Source organism: Schistocerca nitens, chromosome 5 (genome assembly GCF_023898315.1).
Source record: "Schistocerca nitens isolate TAMUIC-IGC-003100 chromosome 5, iqSchNite1.1, whole genome shotgun sequence".
In the NCBI taxonomy this organism is placed as follows: Eukaryota; Metazoa; Arthropoda; class Insecta; order Orthoptera; family Acrididae; genus Schistocerca; species Schistocerca nitens.
The window spans coordinates 372,472,075-372,492,087 of record NC_064618.1 but is presented as its reverse complement, the minus strand read 5'-3'; the positions used below and the strand labels follow the sequence as shown (position 1 = coordinate 372,492,087).

Below are 20,013 nucleotides of genomic sequence, written 5' to 3'. Positions count from 1 at the left end.
TTCCACTCAAAAATTGGGGCAAGTGACAAATGACTGTCTTTATGCCTATGTGCAAGGCTTATCCTGTCTGTGCAGTCCTTACAAAAAATGTATGTTGGAGGCAGTAGAAGTATTCTGGAATCAGCTACAAATGCCTGTTCTTTAAATTTTCTCAATAGTTTTTCATGAAAATATCATTATCTTCCCATTTAAGTTCTTGAAGCATCTCCATAATTATCGCATGCTGATAAAACCAACCAGTTACAAATGTAGCAGCCCGCCTCTGCATTCCTTCAATGTCTTCCTTTATTCTGACCTAGTGGGGATCTTAAACACTCTAGCAGCACTCAAGAATGAATTTTTCACATATTTTATCATAAGAGAGAAAATGTTCTCAATTTTAATGAGTAGTTTCATGCAATTCAGTCAATTTGGTGGAATAAAGAAAATGTGTATACTGTAACACAGTTATCACTCTGCTTACCTTCAGCTTTGGGTAGAAAGAGGAGTACACAGTGGGTTTTATGGAAAGGAGGTCACAAAGCTCACGGAAGTGTCCCAGTATTGTTTTTAAACTGGAGGCTGCACAGAACTGGTCAAATTTCTCTGATGCCAGTGCTATTTCATGAGGAACTGCTTGTTTTCTTGGTTCTAGCATGGTGTAGAATTTGATTTACAGTACTGGTATCTGCAACAGAAGGAAGTGCATTCCTTTAAAAACAGTCAAGTTCACTTTAACCAAGTAAAAGTAACATAGTTAACTGTTACGTGGCAGTGCCAATGCTCTCTGTGGTATCATCTAAACAGTCCATCTTTTAATCTGTATGTGGTGTGGACTGGTTCCTTAAATCTTTCAACAACCCGTTAAATCAATAGCTCAGCAACAACATATGAATCAAACTGAATACAAAGGAAGTAAAATTACTTTATGGTCAATATAGAAAGTTACTTTATAGTCAATACAGAAAGTAACAAATTATTGTTCATATGCAGCAGCACCACCACCACCACCACCACCACCACCACCACCACCCACCACCACCACCACCACCACCACCACCACCACCATCTTGATTTCGCTGCTCTAAGGTGAAAGTTCCAATGAGAACCACTAATATTAGGAATACGAATACTAGGAATCAGCTGAGAATCAGTTTCAACAATAGGCTTGCTTAAACCATAAATTTCTAATTACTCACATCAATGTACAAGAAATAAAAATACCAGTCCAAAAGTTTATTCTTTGCACATCTCTCACAATATTGTGACAATAAATTGGAAAAATTAACAATTGTAATACATCAGTAATAATAACAATTTGTGAAAGTGTAGGTTAATCAAAAGCACATCAGCTCTATAACTGAATATAAACATTATTACTGTTTATAAAAGTTCAAGAGCCATCACTGAGCAGTAAAGTCCTACATGGTACACAGATGATGCAGCCTGAGAGGCAACGATGTAAATTGTGTATTTGTGATATGAAAACTCTGATATGAACCAAAATATGAAACAGCTGCTGCCACAACAATGTACCAATACAAGCAAAGTACTGTTCCCACACTTCATCACCTATAGTGTAATAATGACTGAACTATATGGAAAAAAAAACCGTGAATTAGTTGCAAACTACAGCATGTACACTCTTTATTCAACATGTAAACGTCACTACAGATATACAGATCTAGGTTATGACATGTTCAATATGCCTGCTATCATTGGCAGTGATGTGGTGCAAATGAATAGCGAAATTCTGCATGACCTGCTGAAGTGTTGCAACATCAGTGCTGTCAATAACCTCCTGAATGGCTGTTTTCAGCCCAGCAATGGTTTTGGGGTTATTGCTGTACACTTTGTCTTTAATATAGCCCCATAAAAAGGAGTCACACTTGTTTAGATTTGGATTATATGACAACCAATTGAGGCCCATGCCAGTGGCCTCTGTGTATTTCAGAGCCAGAATGTGGTCACCAAAGTGCTCCTCCAGGATATCAAACACTCTTCTGTTTTGATTGGGTCGAGCTACATCTTGCATGAACACATCTTGTCAAAATCAGGGTCACTTTGGATAATGGGAATGAAATAATCTTCCAAAACCTCCACAGACCGCTCGGTAGTCACTGTGCCATCAAGGAATATTGCATTTATTATTCCGTGACTGGACATAGCACACCACACAGTTACCCGTTGAAGAGAGTTCTTGGTCACAAAGCGCCAATTCTCAGTGCCCCAAATGTGCCAGTTTTGCTTACTGATGAACCTGTCCAAATGAAAGTGGGCTTCATTGCTAAACCAAACTATACAGCATGTACTAATTCCCATCATACCCTGCAGCAGACTGTGCAGTTTGAATGTCCTATTCAGAAGTTATGACAATTTTATTTCATATAGTTTAATAATTGCCACACTGTATCTTCTGCATATTTTATTCATAATGACCCTACAGCTATTTTCATCATACTGAACTATCAAGTTAATGCTTGCATGCCCTCCCTGATCCGTCACTTGTATTCAACTTTATCTTTAAATTCATCAATTTCTGAATATCAGATTTGGAAAAATCCCTACTCCAACTCCATATTTAGTACCAAAGTATATGTCATCTTGAAGTATACCAGGAATGTCGAGTGTGTTATGATCAATAAGGTCACCAAATATAAACACATTAGTTTCCATTACTTCTCTTTTAAAATAAAGGGACAAATTATCATAATTCACAAAGACAAGGAATTACTATTGATTCGCTGTTATTCTCAAGAACTAATAAGTCCAAGAAACTATGCTGATCCACTGCTGTCCTTATCTTTTCTGTTTAGGATTTCACTTGCCTGTCTTAAATTTATGCAGTACTCTCACCATTTCTCTTCAAGCATTCCTCAGTTCTGCACTTATGATGCAAACATATTTATGATACACTTCCAGATGTAATCAAATGCCAATGCATGTGACATATTATTTACTGTGACTGTACTAAATATAAGGCTGCAACAATGGTATGTGAGTATGGGAACAACAGGTTAAACAGAACAAGAGAGGTCTAAAATCAACCAGTGACCACGAGTTGTCACAGTACCATGTCTAATGACACTGGACAGCTAACTACACTCATGTTAATACACAATCTGATCTACTACTCCAGTATACAACTTTATCCACCAAAGTTACATGCACACAGGGTCAGAATTTGAACGCTTGTTACTAGAATGATATTTGTATTGTGTATACACCTATATGTGTATAGAAACAAAATGCTTTTGAGATCTGTGCCTGGAATTAAATAATGATTATTCACACAAATTTTGTAGGTATTGCCTACTATATGTGTAAGACATCACGCTTTTGGAAATTTTTCATTGTTAATGCAAAAATTGATATTTCTCAAAATATAAATACAACTTTACTAAAAATCATGGCTCCTTCACAATCAGTGTCATCTGTGTCCTTCCCCCAACACCAGCTTTTCTGTGCTAAGGAGATGGGAGTTGTCCGTGCACCGCGCCTCTCACTCCTGTAATCCTGGCCTCCAGTAGCCAAGAGCTTCACACCCATCTCCACCCTATTACAAAACCCTAGTTTCACCTTATCCTGCTCCCAGACTCTCTCCTCCAGTCTCCTCTTCCACTGTTCCATCACCCCTTCCTCACCCACTCCTCCACAGAGTCATCTGCACTGAACAAATTCATTGGTGCCAGTACCTGTGTCACGTGTACCTACTCTCTCTCCCTCACAAATCCTACTCTGCGCAGCTGCTGCCGCCCTTGGAGCAGTCAACAACCCTTTCCCAGCTACCTGGCCCCTCTCCCATTACCCTCAATACAATCTCTTACCACAGTCAATCTGCAGAACTGGCGGACTCTCCTACATTAGAGTCAATCATATATCCTTTTTCCCTCTGGTGTCCACCTCCACATCATCTTTGACTAACTATTACCATCTATTTGTTCTAAATGGCCATAACTTAGTAAACTTTTCCTCTCAGTACTTTCCATTATGATCCCTTCCACTTACATCATTTTCCTGATTTCTTCATATTTTGATGTGGTCTAAATGTTAGACTCCAGCACGTTCCATTCAATTTCCATCAATTCTCTCTCTCTCTCTCTCTCTCTCTCGCATTGTTCTGTACACAATATGTAAAATAAGACTAGTACAGAAAAAATTACAATAAGACTTATGTGGGACTGACCCTTGTTAATCAATATCACAGTTTTTATTCACTTCAGAGCTCATTTTGTGACGTTTTGCCACTAACTTCTGCAGTGTAGTCTTTGCCGGATTTTCATCACTCACTCAAACATAATGACACTGAGGTCAGAGCATGGCAGAGATGCAAATGTGCAGATATTTGATAGAAACTGACTGGCCTATCGAAACCACAGTGTCCAGCATTTTCTATGACAGACCGTTCTCCTGTTCATTAACAAAGGTCAGTTCTGCATCAGTCTTATAAATATTTTCTGGAGCAGTTTTATTTTTCTGTTTGTGATCTTATTGTTACAAAGGATCGAGTTTCTAATCACTTCTACACGCCTTTAAACTCATAGAATATACATAGATATTTAAAAAGAGGATCATCATTTAATAATAAAATTTCCAGCATCTAAATCATGCTGTTGGTCACCACCCACTATGGTATATTCAATTTTCTTTGTGTTTGTTTTTAAATTCTACTTGAAATATTCTTCAAACAGCTTCATCACTATCTTTGACAATTTTCACCTTGTCAGCCACAAATAGGAGAGTGTACATACACTCCTGGAAATGGAAAAAAGAACACATTGACACCGGTGTGTCAGACCCACCATACTTGCTCCGGACACTGCGAGAGGGCTGTACAAGCAATGATCACACGCACGGCACAGCGGACACACCAGGACCCGCGGCGTTGGCCGTCGAATGGCGCTCGCTGCGCAGCATTTGTGCACCGCCGCCGTCAGTGTCAGCCAGTTTGCCGTGGCATACGGAGCTCCATCGCAGTCTTTAACACTGGTAGCATGCCGCGACAGCGTGGACGTGAACCGTATGTGCAGTTGACGGACTTTGAGCGAGGGCGTATAGTGGGCATGCGGGAGGCCGGGTGGACGTACCGCCGAATTGCTCAACACGTGGGGCGTGAGGTCTCCACAGTACATCGATGTTGTCGCCAGTGGTCGGCGGAAGGTGCACGTGCCCGTCGACCTGGGACCGGACCGCAGCGACGCACGGATGCACGCCAAGACCGTAGGATCCTACGCAGTGCCGTAGGGGACCACACCGCCACTTCCCAGCAAATTAGGGACACTGTTGCTCTTGGGGTATCGGCGAGGACCATTCGCAACCGTCTCCATGAAGCTGGGCTACGGTCCCGCACACCGATAGGCCGTCTTCCACTCACGCCCCAACATCGTGCAGCCCGCCTCCAGTGGAGTCGCGAGAGGCGTGAATGGAGGGACGAATGGAGACGTGTCGTCTTCAGCGATGAGAGTCGCTTCTGCCTTGGTGCCAGTGATGGTCGTATGCGTGTTTGGCGCCGTGCAGGTGAGCGCCACAATCAGGACTGCATACGACCGAGGCACACAGGGCCAACACCCGGCATCATGATGTGGGGAGCGATCTCCTACACTGGCCGTACACCACTGGTGATCGTCGAGGGGACACTGAATAGTGCACGGTACAACCAAACTGTCATCGAACCCATCGTTCTACCATTCCTAGACCGGCAAGGGAACTTGCTATTCCAACAGGACAATGCACGTCCGCATGTATCCCGTGCCACCCAACGTGCTCTAGAAGGTGTAAGTCAACTACCCTGGCCAGCAAGATCTCCGGATCTGTCCCCCATTGAGCATGTTTGGGACTGAATGAAACGTCGTCTCACGCGGTCTGCACGTCCAGCACGAACGCTGGTCCAACTGAGGCGCCAGGTGGAAATGGCATGGCAAGCCGTTCAACAGGACTACATCCAGCATCTCTACGATCGTCTCCATGGGAGAATAGCAGCCTGCATTGCTGCGAAAGGTGGATATACACTGTACTAGTGCCGACATTGTGCATGCTCTGTTGCCTGTGTCTATGTGCCTATGGTTCTGTCAGTGTGATCATGTGATGTATCTGACCCCAGGAATGTGTCAATAAAGTTTCCCCTTCCTGGGACAATGAATTCACGGTGTTCTTATTTCAATTTCCAGGAGTGTACTTTGTCTTCTGCCATTCACACTCCCATCTACATATACTTCTCCGTGTCTTTAATAATTTTTCCCGATAAATTTTAGACAGCAGAGGAGCCAATGGGCAATCGTGTTTAAGTCTTTGGCTAATCTGGAATTCCTCTCATAACATTACCGACCTCTACTGATCTGGTGCATCCACACTAGAAGGCTGTAACTGCATTAATAGTAAAAAAACCACCATTATTCATCATTTGCAGACAGAAATTATTTCATGGTACTGTGTCAAATCCCTGTATGATTCTCCCAACGAATCTCAGTATGATTTCCGCTTTGTTTTATGTGGTCATTCCGGATAGTAATGTTTGGATAACAAATTAAGATTGCGAGTAAATCTATGTGAATGACATAGCGAATGTAACAATTTCTTAAATCTTTACTGATTTAATCGAAGCCATCTGTCCAGACGCTCTGTGACGGTAATGACACTGAAACGGAGGACGACATAAGAATGGCCGAAATACTAAACGCTTTTGTCCATAACTGTTTACAGAAAAAGGTCGCACTGTAGTACTTCCTTTAAATCGTCACAGGAACGACAAAATGGCTGATATCGTAATAAGTGAGCATGGGATAGAAAAGCAACGGTAATTCCTCGGCATCGAGTGTATTCGCAGCACATTACACTTGTCTACATTGAGATTCAATTGCCATTCCCTGCACCATGCGTCAATTCGCTGCAGATCCTCCTGCATTTCAGTACAATTTTCCATTGTTACAACCTCTTGATACATCACAGCATCATCTGTAAAAAGCCTCAGTGAACTTCCGATGTCATCCACCAAGTCATTTATGTATATTGTGAATAGCAACAATGAAGAGATAGAGTGCCTTTAATCTTCTGACAAGTGTTGTACATTTCCTTCAAGACACTGTTATAGACTTCTTGTATTTCCTCACATTGTACAAAAACATATTTTAAAATAGTATATTTTTTACGTGTGAGCTGCTCACCATTGATACTCTATGAAAAGTAACTATACTATACAGTGTTTGCCGATGACATTGTAATTCTGTTAGAGACAGCAAAGGACTTCGAAGAGCAGTTGAACAGAATGGACAGTGTCTTGAAAGGAGGGTATAAGATGAACATCAACAAAAGCAAAACGAGGATAATGGAATGTAGTCGAATTAAATCGGGTGCTGCTGAGGGAATTAGATTAGGAAATGAGACACTTAAAGTAGTAAAGGAGTTTTGCTATTTAGGGAGTAAAATAACTGATGATGGTCGAAGTAGAGAGGATATAAAATGTAGACTGGCAATGGCAAGGAAATCGTTTCTGAAGAAGAGAAATTTGTTAACATCGAGTATAGATTTAACTGTCAGGAAGTCGTTTCTGAAAGTATTTGTATGGAGTGTAGCCATGTATGGAAGTGAAACATGGACGATAACTAGTATGGACAAGAAGAGAATAGAAGCTTTCGAAATGTGGTGCTACAGAAGAATGCTGAAGATAAGGTGGGTAGATCACGTAACTAATGAGGAGGTATTGAATAGGATTGGGGAGAAGAGAAGTTTGTGGCACAACTTGACTAGAAGAAGGGATCGGTTGGTAGGACATGTTCTGAGGCATCAAGGGATCACCAATTTAGTATTGGAGGGCAGCGTAGAGGGTAAAAATCGTAGAGGGAGACCAAGAGATGAATACACCAAGCAGATTCAGAAGGATGTAGGCTGCAGTACGTATTGGGAGATGAAGAAGCGTGCACAGGATAGAGTAGCATGGAGAGCTGCATCAAACCAGTCTCTGGACTGAAGACAACAACAACAACAACAACAACTATACAGTGTAATAGCAGAAAAAAATATTAAAGCTGAGAAATTAATCTTTATTTGGATAACTACTTTTCAAAAATGGAGTTTTTTTTATTTGTGGCTGATAACTTTGAACTATTAAAAATATATTAAAGAATACATTCACCTAAGTTATAATGATGTTAATTTGTAGCCCAGAGTGTTTTGAACTAAATGCATTTTATGTGAAAGGCTTAGGTCAATCCACTACTGAATAATTGTAAAAAAATGTAATGCTTGCAAATACGAAAAAACGCATGCGGCCAGGAACAAATATGGCTGCCATTTCAAAATAATAAACAATTTTTTAAAAAAATATTTTATGACTACTAAACATTGGGGAATTCTCCCAGCAAATATAAATTTTTTCTGAGATGGTCAAGCAACCAATTATTTTTTTCTTGGACCACTTGGTATGGATTGATCCAGATCCAAGGAAGAGCAGCACATTTTGATACAGGTTCATTTAGTAAGCACGAAAGTGTCACAAATATGATCAACCAACACCAATGACAGATGCTGCAAGAGAAGCATTTTGCATCATGGTGTGGATTATTGTTGGAGTTCCGAAGCACATTTCCCTAGAACAGTTTACAAATGTATTGGTCCCTCCCATGTACGAGGGTCGGTCAAAAAGTAATGCCTCCCATTTTTTTTCTACTTAAAGAAATTAAGTTAAGTGAAAAATTTGAATTTGGCGCCATTCCTCAAACCTTCTTCTGCAATCCACTGCAGTAGTAACTTTCTGTGTCAACAGGTGGCAGCACAGCAGAAGTTTGTAAGATGGCCGACATCGATGTTCGTTTGAGACAGCGTTGTGTGATTGAATTCTTGAATGCAGAAGGTGAAACGCCCATACGCATTCATGAAAGACTGAAGAAGGTGTATGGTGTTGTGACAGTGGATGTCAGCACTGTTAGACGATGGGTTCGTCGTTGTAAGGAAGCTGAAGGGCAAACACCGTTGACTGACGAAAAGCGGAGCGGCAGGCCGGTGAGTGCAGTGACTCCACACAACATTCAGCAAGTTGATGACATCATTCGTGGTGACCGTCGGGTGACTGCAGATGAAGTGTGTCGCATTATTTCTCTTAGTAAAGGCAGTGTGATCACGATTATTAAACAATTGGGGTACTCAAAAGTTTGTGCACGGTGGGTTCCAAGAATGTTAACCGATCAGAATAAAGAGGCAAGGAAAACAATAGCCTCCCAACACTTGCAGCGCTTCCGTTTGGAGGGAGATGAGTTTCTGAAAATAATTGTGACCGGGGACGAAACATGGGTGCATTTTTTTGAACCCGAATCAAAGAGGCAGTCAATGGAGTGGCGTCACACAAGCTCGCCGAGGAAGAAAAAATTCAAAACTGTGCGATCGGCAGGGAAAGTTATGGCAACAGTTTTCTGGGATACAGAGGGTGTGATTCTGGTTGATTTTTTGGAGCAGGGATGCACAATAAATTCTGTTCAATACGTCACAACCCTCAAAAAACTTAAAGCACGTCTTCAGCGAGTTCGCCCAACAAAATCAATGGCAGATGTTCTTCTTTTGCATGACAATGCAAGACCACACACCAGTCGTCACACCTCTGACGAGATTGTCAAAATTGGATGGGAAGTTTTGCCTCATCCCCCATACAGCCCTGACCTGGCACCATCAGACTTCCATCTGTTCGGGCCACTAAAAGAAGCTCATCGTGGGATTCATTTTGAAGATGAGGAGGCCGTCAAAACATCCGTGCGTCAATGGCTTAGGAAGCAGAGCTGTGATTTTTACCGTGCTGGGATACATGCCCTTGTTCAAAGATGGACCAAAACTGTAGAGATGGGCGGAGATTACATTGAAAAATGACAAAATGATCCTCAATGTTGTGGTTTTCAACCTATGTAATTGCATTTAAATTTCCTGACAATTAAACGTAGAAAAAAAAATAGGAGGCATTACTTTTTGACTGACCCTCGTATATCTCGCGAGAAGACTATGAAGATAAAATTAGAGAAATTCAAGCCCGCACGGAGGCTTACCGGCCATCGGTCTTCCCATGTATCATTCGCGATTGGAACAGGAAAATGGGGGAAGAAATATAGGTACACAAAGTACCCTACACCCCACGCCGTAAGGCTGTTTGACGAGTACAGATGCAGGTGTTTCATATCTAAGATAGACACGAAGTCAATAATCACAGAAGTGATGGAGAAAATGAAAAAAAAGTGTGATGAGGTAAAATATTCATATAATTAAAGAAGATGAAAATTTGTGATGGGGAGCTGGAATTCGATAGTGTGAAATGCAAGAGAAATAAAAAATACAAAGAGGACATGGACTGGGAAAAAGAAATGAAAGAAGAGGCGAAATGGTAGAATTTTACACAGAGGGCAATTTAAACATTGCTAACGCTTGGTTTAAGAATCGTGAAATGGTGCTGTGCATGCGGAAGAAACCTGAAGACAACAAAGGTTTTGTATGTTGTACCGAGTGGCAATAACTAAAACGACGGTGTTCCGAGTGCTGCAGTGCGTGCTGTATACATCGGAGGACGCTGAAACATCGTAGTTGTGTTCATTAAGGACACGTAATCCACGTAAGAAGTGGCTTACAAAACACTTATTCGACTGAATCCACAGTTTTGCTCATCGGTTTGGGACCCTTATGAGATTAGGTTAATAGGAGACACAGGCAAGATGCAACAAAAAGTGGAAGGTTGCGTCACTTGATCGTTTAGTGAGCGTGAGAGCGTAACGGAGATGCTCAACAAACTGCAGTGGTAGACACTACAAGACAGGCGTTGTGCATCACAGAGAGGCTTACTGTAGAAATTTCGAAAGCATATATTCCAGGAAGAGTCCTGTAACATACTACGTCCTCAAATTGGCGTTGTTGTTTTTGATGATGATGTTTTTGTAGTGATATTCACTCTGAAGATTGGTTTGTTTTATCTCTCAACGCTAGTCTCTCCTGTTTAAGCCTCTTCATCTCTGCAATCTACATAATTTTGTGTCGGCTTCTTGTATTCGAGCCTTGGTCTCCCTCTACAATTTTTACTGTACACACTTCGCTCCGCCGGCCGGAGTGGCCGAGCGGTTCTACGCGCTACAGTCTCCACTCCGCCACAGGCCGTGCATTATGAACAGGTGATCAATCGTGTTGAATTATGCAATCGCCATCCCCGAATTGCTCGTCAACAATGGGAAGCATGTGCTGTGATAGTGCCACGCAAAACAACAAGGGGTGCAATCGCCGCCGCCCCCCCCCCCCCCCCCCCCATGAAAAACACGACCACACTATAACACCACCGCCTCCGAATTTTACTGTTGGCACTACACACTCTGGCAAACGAGGTTCATCGGGCATTTGTCATACCCACACCCTGCCATCGGATCGCCACGATATGTACCGTGATTCGTCACTCCACACAACGTTTAACACTGTTCAATTGTCCAATATTTACGCTCCTTATACCAAGCGAGGCGTCGTTTGGCATTTACTGGCGTGATGTGTGGGTTATGAGCAGCCGCTCGACCATGAAATTCAAGTTTTCTCAACTCCCGCCTAATTGTCATAGTATTTGCAGTGTATCCTGATGCAGTTTGGAATTATTGTGTGATGGTCTGGATAGATGTCCGCCTATTACACATTACGACTCTCTTCAACTGTCGGCAGTCTGTCAGTCAACAGACGAGGTCGGCCTGTACGTTTTTGTACTTTACGTGTCCCCTCACGTTTCCACTTCACTATCACATGGGAACAGTGGACCTAGGGATGTTCAGGATTGTGTAAATCTGGCGTACAGACGTATGACGCAATTGACACCCAACCACCTGACCACGTTCGAAATCCTTGAGTTCCCGGAGCGCCCCATTTTCTGCCCTCTCACGATGTCTAATAACTACTGAGGTCGTTGAGATGCAGTACCTGGCAGTAGGTGCCAGTACAATGCACCTAATATGAAAAACATGTTTTTGGGGTGTCCGGATACTTTTGATCACATAGTGTATCCGTTATGCATTTCAGACTTTATGACAAATTCTCGTCTGCGCACTGCAGGGGCACTGAAAACGACCCTGCAGCGTTTTCGATGGAAAATGTTTCATCGCCCACCATACAGCCGGGATGTTCCCCTGATGTTCATCTCTCTTCGCAAGAATCGCTAGCTATAAAGCCAACATTTTGCAAGCACAACGAACTGCGGAGCAGCGTAGAGAGGTGGTGGAAAGCACATGCCATTGCCTCCTACGACGACGGTATTGGAATGTTGGTACAATGCTACGACATATATCTCCGTCGGAGCGTAGACCATGAAACAAGTAGATCGAAGGTGTAGCTAACTGTTGCAAATAAAACATTTTTTATTTTCACTGCGGTTTCCATTTCGCGACCAATCGAACCTTAATTTCCGAATAGCTCTTGTACGTATGTGGAAGGAAGTAATATGTTGTCCGACTCTTCCTGGAAAATGCTCTCTCGAAATATCAATAGCAGCGCTGCAGTCATGGACTGAGAGGCTGGTCCTGGCGGAGGTTCGAGTCCTCCCTCGGGCATGGGTGTGTGTGTTTGTCCTTAGGATAAATGTGTTCAAATGTGTGTGAAATCTTATGGGACTTAAATGCTAAGGTCATCAGTCCCTAAGCTTACACACTACTTAATCTAAATTATCTTAAGGACAAACACACACACCCATGCCCGATGGACGACTCGAACCTCCGCCGGGACTAGCCGCACCCGTAGGATAATTTAGGTTAAGTAGTGTGTAAGCTTAGGGACTGAAGACCTTAGCAGTTAAGTCCCATAAGATTTCACACACATTTGAACATTTTTTATCAATAGCAAACTTCTCCGCGATGCACAACGCCTCTGTCGTAACGACTGCCAATGGAGTTTGTTTTATCTCGGTAACGCGCCCGCAACGGCGGAAAGATCCAGAGACGAAACGTGCCGTTCTTCGTTGGAATTTCCCTCCCTCCCTCCCTCTCTCACTCTCACTCTCTCTCTCTCTCTCTCTCTCTCTTTCTCTCTCTCTCCTATCAGTCCTACTGGTAAATATCCTATCCTGATGAACACTACTCAAGAATCGCTCGAATAAGCGCCTTATAAGCCTTCGGTACAAAGCTACATTCCGGACAAACACCTTTAGAAAAGACTCGTCAGCAATTACAATTAGTATTCAAGTTTAACAAATTCCTATTTCTCAGAAATGGTTCCCTTACTATAGGCAGTCTGCATTTTACAACCTCTTCACTTTGGCCATCGAGTTGTTTTGATGCCCAAATACCAAAACAACATCTAGTTTTAGTATCTCATTTACTAATCTAATTTCCTCATTTACTTCAACTTTATTTCCTGATTTAATTCGACTACATTCTATTATCTTATACCTATAACCTTTTCTCAAGACAGTATCCATCCGTTCAGTTGCTGTTCCAAGTTCTTTGCCGTACCCGACAGAAATAAAACGCCGTCTGCGAACCTCGAAGTTTTTACTAAATATTCCAAATTTCTCTTACATACTTCCCGTGAAATGATCACAACGAGACAATCAGAGAGATCCATCTGCGAATGGAATGGAACAGAGAGGGAGCGGTGTTGGTGATAGGTGAGGGAGGGAGGGAGGGAGGGGAGAGGGAGAGAGGCGGGGCTTGTGGACCATAGCTGTAGATGTACGTAGATATGTAATGTTTACCTGTAAGGCTGCGTTTTTTCTTTTTTACTGTGTAGTGTGGACTGAAGAGATCATCCTTGATGACTTATTCTTCTAGGATGGGATGTAAGGATAAAAGAAAAACACTATTTATTACACATTCAGTTAGGCTTGAGCAGGCAATGGGTCCTTTAGCCTGCTCTCTTTGGTGATGTCTATCTCCTGTGGAGGGTGAAATGTGTCGAGGCTGTTATGTGTGACTGCGTCGTCGTGTTATGACAGATTGCCTATTGGGGGTGAAACGTTATTGACTTCGGTACTCGATACTTGTGTGCCATCTTGCAGGGTTTATCGTTCCTACCGATTCTAATTGTCGAACTTCGTCCCAAAGGGCATCGATTTTGTCAAAAATTCGTAGAGCCTTGTCATGGACCTTCTCTTGTATAGTGGTCTCGTGGAGTGCGGTGCGGATGTCGACGTTTCTTGTCCACCATGGAGCTCCTGTGATCCATCGATAGCAAATGTTTTGCAGCGCATGGAGTTTGTTGTAGTTGGAGACGCACGTAGTTCCCCACGAGGTGGAGCCATGTAACATTGTGGGTTCCACCGTTGCCTTATACAATTGGAGTTTAGTCTTAGGGTTGAGATCCTTATTCTTCAGGAACGGAATCAATGACATGGCCATCTTCTGGGCTGCTGTCTTCTTGTCGTCAATATGCTGCGTAAAGAATAATTTTTTGCCAAGGTAGACACCGAGATACTTCACTCCCGGCGACCATGGGATAAACTGATCAGCTATTTGGAGTCTGTCGTTCAGAACTGGTTTCCTCCGTGTGAACAGAACGGCTGCCGTCTTCGTCGGGTTGATCGTTATCTTATTTTGCAGCGCCCAGCGTTCCAGGCAGCGTTCACAGTGGCATCGACAACGGTCCTCAGACGCCGTCGCTAGAGGTCGCCAGATAAAATCGGCCGATAGCTTGGTCACGGTGCGTCCGATCTCCTCCGTCAGTTTTTGGCAGGGTCGAGGAGGTTATGTTATGTTATGTTATGTTATGTTAGGTCAGGTCAGGTCAGAATCTGTTCTATGTTGAAGTAGGCTAGATTTCAACCTCCAAGGCTGGGATGGATACTATGACGCCTCTGTGGTTGGAGACGTGTGCTGAGATGCGGGATTTGCTGTTAAAAAGATGCCGAATGCAGGCAAAGAGCTTCATACGTCTCGAAAAGAACGTGGTGAGTACTGCATACCTCGACCTCAGTTACCAGTCAAGTTTTACGAATACATGAGATGAAGGAACAAATGCTGTGTCACAAAAGTTAGAAACGCTTTGACTTTGTGACCTTAACATCTCCCACCACCCATTAGCGTCCTAAGGGGCCATCACCTTTAAAGCTAAAATGCCACAACTGATGTCTTTCATAGATTTCGTACGCGTGTATTACGAAAATAAGTAGTTTCACCGAGACACCACGTTAAGAACCACACCAAAACACATTGTTGCGAGTAGAGTTTATTATGCCACAGTGGTAGAACGTGCGACTTTGGTGTGTAAAGGTTTCGCCAATGAGAAATTATAAGTACATAGTGGTTAATTTACGCGGTGACAGTAGATGACGTCCTTACATGTCGCATGGCTAAAATTTGTGTGTGTGTGTGTGAGTAAGTATTATTTAATTAACGAAGGTGGAATTGTGGTTTCAAAGCAGCTAACTTTATTCCAAAAATTAAGAGAATGAATGAAATACTACTTGTATATTCAGAGATCAGATTCTAGTGCTGGAAACTTCAATGCTATCTAAACAGTTGTCCAGATGTTTTGGGAAAGATAGTAACAAGGTTCCACACTGCGTAGTATTAAGACGCAAGACTGAAAATATTAGGTTTTAAATTAGTCTTTAGCGCATCGTCAATAGCACCCAACATATCACCCAAAAACTTTCAAATTTTTTTTTTTTTCAGAACGTATTATAACCTTAAATATTGGAATCATGCAACCGCCAATTGTCAAATATAGAACTGTCTCTTCTAGTCTTACTTCAACCAGAACCACATCTTTAATGCGAGTACGGGATTTTTTAATAGAGCTCCAGTCACACCACTAGAAGTATTCGAATTATCTGCACCTAAAATTTCCGATCAAGATGCTGGCTACTTTGGTTTCCTACAATCCTACGATTTCAGTCCACACATTCCGAACTATATCCCAACTATGACATTTTCATCCTCAGGATGCCACAAAGTACTTCTTTGACTAAACTTGTCAGTTTCTCACAGTCCATGCTTCATGTCGCGTGGGTCGATATGGCCGAAGAAAACAAACTAATATCATTTTCAACGTTGTCGTCCGAAATTTGCACTTTCGGGCGATGATATCGGCTACATTATAATCGTGTATGTAGTGGTGTACTGATATGAAAAGATCAGCCGTCTTCGGCCGATGCCGGTAGTCGGCGGAATCCAATGATATCGTTGTCACTGTATCCGCAACCTAAGGAATCCTAATTGGTCCTGCAGCAGCACTAAATTTAAAAAGTCGAAAATAAGTAAAAGGTAGGGATCGCTGAGAGAAGTGCAGTGAGCCTTGTCGCGCGGGCGTGAGAGTGCAATGATCGGTGGCCGCTTCTGCGACACCAATCGACCGGCATCCTCACCGTTGCCGGGACACGTGGTGGCCGTCGCTGCCACCGCACGACGGGGGTTACAGTTTAATGCCCGTCCACATCGCAGTCATTAGACTCGGCACTAGCTTATTTGAAAGAAGGTGGAGCCATGAAGTCGCTTCGGACTTAATCCAACGCTCGTAACACGCAGACAACAATTTTTGTCACTACTAACTTTCGTTTACGTTGCTCTACTCCTTCTTGGTGTAGTGCTTTTTTTTTCAGTTAATGTATGTCTCGACCGATACACTTTCGAATAACACGCCTAAAAAATGAACTACTCCGTGTGAGCTCTGCAGGTTCCTCTCGGTACAGTTCTACCATAACTGGATGAGGACAGAGAACAGGCGGGATAACGGCAACAGTATACCACTTCCAATAGGTCTACGACTAATGGAGAGCTATCGTTCGGGATTATGGTTTCTCTCTCTGACTTACCCTGCCAGCCACAAAATTTTTATATTTGAGTATGAATGGACAACACTTAAGATAGAGGTTTTAATGCCTCAGGTGTTTTACTTACACACCATCTCCCCCACTTGAGTGCCGGCCGCTGGTGGTCGAGCGGTTCTAGGCGCTTCAGTCTGGAACCGCGCGACCGCTACGGTCGCAGGTTCGAATCCTGCCTCGGGCATGGATGTGTGTAATGTCCTTAGGTTAGTTAGGTTTAAGTAGTTCTAAGTTCTAGGGGACTGATGACCTCAGATGTTAAGTCCCATAGTGCTCAGAGCCATTTGAACCCACTTGAGTACAACGCACTAGAACGTTCATACAACCACGTGATAAAGTCAGAAGAGTCGCCCTTTGGGATTTGTTCAATTCGCGGGTCACACTGGCTTGAATGTCGGTTATGTAGTCAAAACATTGACCTTTCCGTGAATTTATGAACTTTGTCATTTTGTGGTGAGTTCGTATACATAAAATCAAGTCTTGTCTCCCGTGACGATTTTTTCCACAAAAGAAGTGTTCGCGTTCTGCAATTCAATCAAGTAGCGGGAGGCGTCCACGCGTCGCTGTTTTGATCTGGGGTCATAATGTGTGGAACACGTTTGAACACACACTTCCATTCTTAAAAACATTCTGTAGAATACCTTGAAGAAATTTGAGATGTTGCTCCATTGCTATTTGTAACATAACGATGTTGATACATTATGTTGCACATCCACTACTCACCACAGCCTACTCACAACTGACTGGTAGAATGCACATCTGTCGTTTACAGCAGTTAGTTCGAGTCCCTACCGTAGTTTTTCCGCTGACATCGCTCTTACTCCAGGAATAAAAATCAGTCCTGGAACTTTTGGGACGGGCGGTGTATGTCCAGTGAAACAATTACCTTTGCTCGGCGGTCAAGTGAGTCGTGCATTTCACGCTGATTACCAATTGCATGTCTTAGCTCACAAAACAGTGCAAAGAATACGCTGGTTAAATCTGAAGGATGAAGAGAGAGGTCAAAAGCAGACAGCACACGGCCACTTGGGGGGGGGGGGGGGGGGGGCTGCTCTGTGCGCCTTTACAGTAGCCGAGAGGACGGCACAGCAGGAGAAAGTATACCATAGTCGGTTTGCTGCCTCCCGAGAGCTGGTAAGCCCGTGCTTCGGTGAACAAAAGCCGACTGCAGGAGAATAGCGAAAGGAAAGAGCTTCGCCGTGTCGTTCCGCTCCGGATCGTGCTATTCGCCTCAGCTGATGCGGTTCTACTGTGCCATGTGCCTTCACGATCTTTCCCCAACGTCCGTACATACCTGATACCGAGCTCTGCCCAACGAGTAAAAATTCTAAAACCTAATGAACCCACCAGAAAGACGGCTACGATCAGTTGGCAAATAATTCTCAGCAGGAGATTCCAATATACTGACCTCGTCAGCAGAAACTGCTGAACCAATACTAAAACCTGAAATACACGTTTAGCTGTGATATTCAAGATAGCTCCAGAACACTGCAGCTATACACTAATATAACAAAGAAGGCAACGGTGCAGACAGTCACAGTCTCTGTGAATTGATAGATTGTTTATCTGCGAGTTGTGTCAGGTCTAAGCACACCTTCAGTACATTTTACTGTTACCCTGTGTAGAAAATTTATTCTTTTCCTAAAGCAATACAGAGTAAATATAGCTTTACGCGTTTTTTTTGTAAAAAAAAAAAACAACCATTTCTCTTCACGAGGAACAGTAAAAAGGGACAAGAGATTTATCCCATGGTGTGAAGATTTTGTTAGGCTTGAAACCACATTTCAGTGACATTGCGACTGGTTGATTGTTTTGATATACCGTACTTACTTCCAACAGTAACATATGTAGGTAGTCAAATTTAACATGAACACTCCGTACATTTCACAAATAATTCAAAATTTTATAGTAAGATTTTCTACAAATGATAGCAAACAGCGCGTTATTTACAGGAAGAAACCAGACTGCAGTTATGAGAGCCGAAAGGCATGAAAGGGAAGCAGTAGTTGAGAAGGGAGTGAGATACGGCTGTAGCTTATCCCTGACGTTATTCAATCTATACATTGAGCAAGCTGTGAAGAAAACCAAGGAGAAATCTGCAAAGTGCATAAAAGTTCGTTGTGAAGAAATACAAACTTTGAGGTTTGAATACTAGTGTAAATCGGTCAGAGACGAGAAAGGACTTGGAAGAACACCTGAACGAAATGTATGTGTTGAAAAAGAGTCAACAAAAGTAAAACGAAGGTAAAGTAAAACAATGGTAATGCAATGAAGTAGTATTCAGTGAGGTAATGGTGAGAGAATGAGATTAAGAAATGAGTCACTAAAAGCAGTAGATGTGTTTTGTGATTTGAGCAGCAAAACAATTGACGAAGGCCGAAGTAGAGGCGACATAAAATGCTGACTAGCAATGGAAAGCAAAGCGTTTTCAAGAAGAAGAAACTTTTTATCATTGAATACAAATTTAAATTTTAGGAAGCCTTTTCTGAAGGGGTGTAACCTTGTACGAAAGTGAAACATGGATGATAAACAGTTCAGACAAGACGAGAATAGGAGCTTTTGAAACGTAGTGCTGCAGAAGAATGTTAAGATTATTTGATGGATAGATACATAGCTATGGAGTATGTGCTGAATCGAATCCGGAAAAAAGACATTTTTGGCACAACTTGATTGAAAGACGGGATCGGTTGATAGGCATCAAAGAATCGTAAATCTGTAATGTAGGAAAGTTGGAGGGGTGGGGGGAGGGGGGGGATTACAGAGGTAGACCAAGGCTTGGCTGCAGCAAACAAATTCAAATGAACGAAGTTTGCAAACATTATACAGAGATGATGAGCCTTGCACAGGATGCACTAACTTGGAGAGCTCAATCAGACCAGTCTTTGGAGTGAATGTTTTTTTTTATTTTCATGACATCCTTTCATTGCTGATGATTTCTGGGAAAGAGACATAAAATACATTAAAAAAAGGTAAATGTGATGTGCGTGAAGCCGAAGACCGCCGGTACACCAGAGTCTCCACCTCATTACCCATGTTCACACGTCAATGTAGGTGAAACTGTTGTGCGCAATGTCTTAATCTCTGTTACACAGTAAATTCCCTGTCCTTTTTTCAGAATTTTCACTGCACAGTTCAACAAGCTTTTATTTTTATATTTCCAATTATAAATACCAGGTATAGCCTATCTTTTCCGTGCAAGGTAAGGAAAAAACGTGCTATTACCATGTCCTTACACAACTATATTACACAAAACATGTATCATGTAGTAAGCCACTGGCTACATGGTACGT

At 42.6% G+C, this 20,013-nt stretch overlaps 1 protein-coding gene across 1 annotated transcript in view; it reads right to left on the bottom strand.

Moving 5' to 3' along the window:
• Window positions 1–20,013, bottom strand: part of LOC126260833 (F-actin-monooxygenase Mical) — a 556,018-nt gene that overhangs the window by 237,385 nt on the left and 298,620 nt on the right. Inside the window, exon 5 of the mRNA XM_049958228.1 lies at window positions 464–667. Within this exon, the coding sequence (XP_049814185.1) occupies window positions 464–637 (174 nt within the window). The 5' untranslated portion in view covers window positions 638–667. The remainder of the gene's footprint in view (window positions 1–463; window positions 668–20,013) is intronic.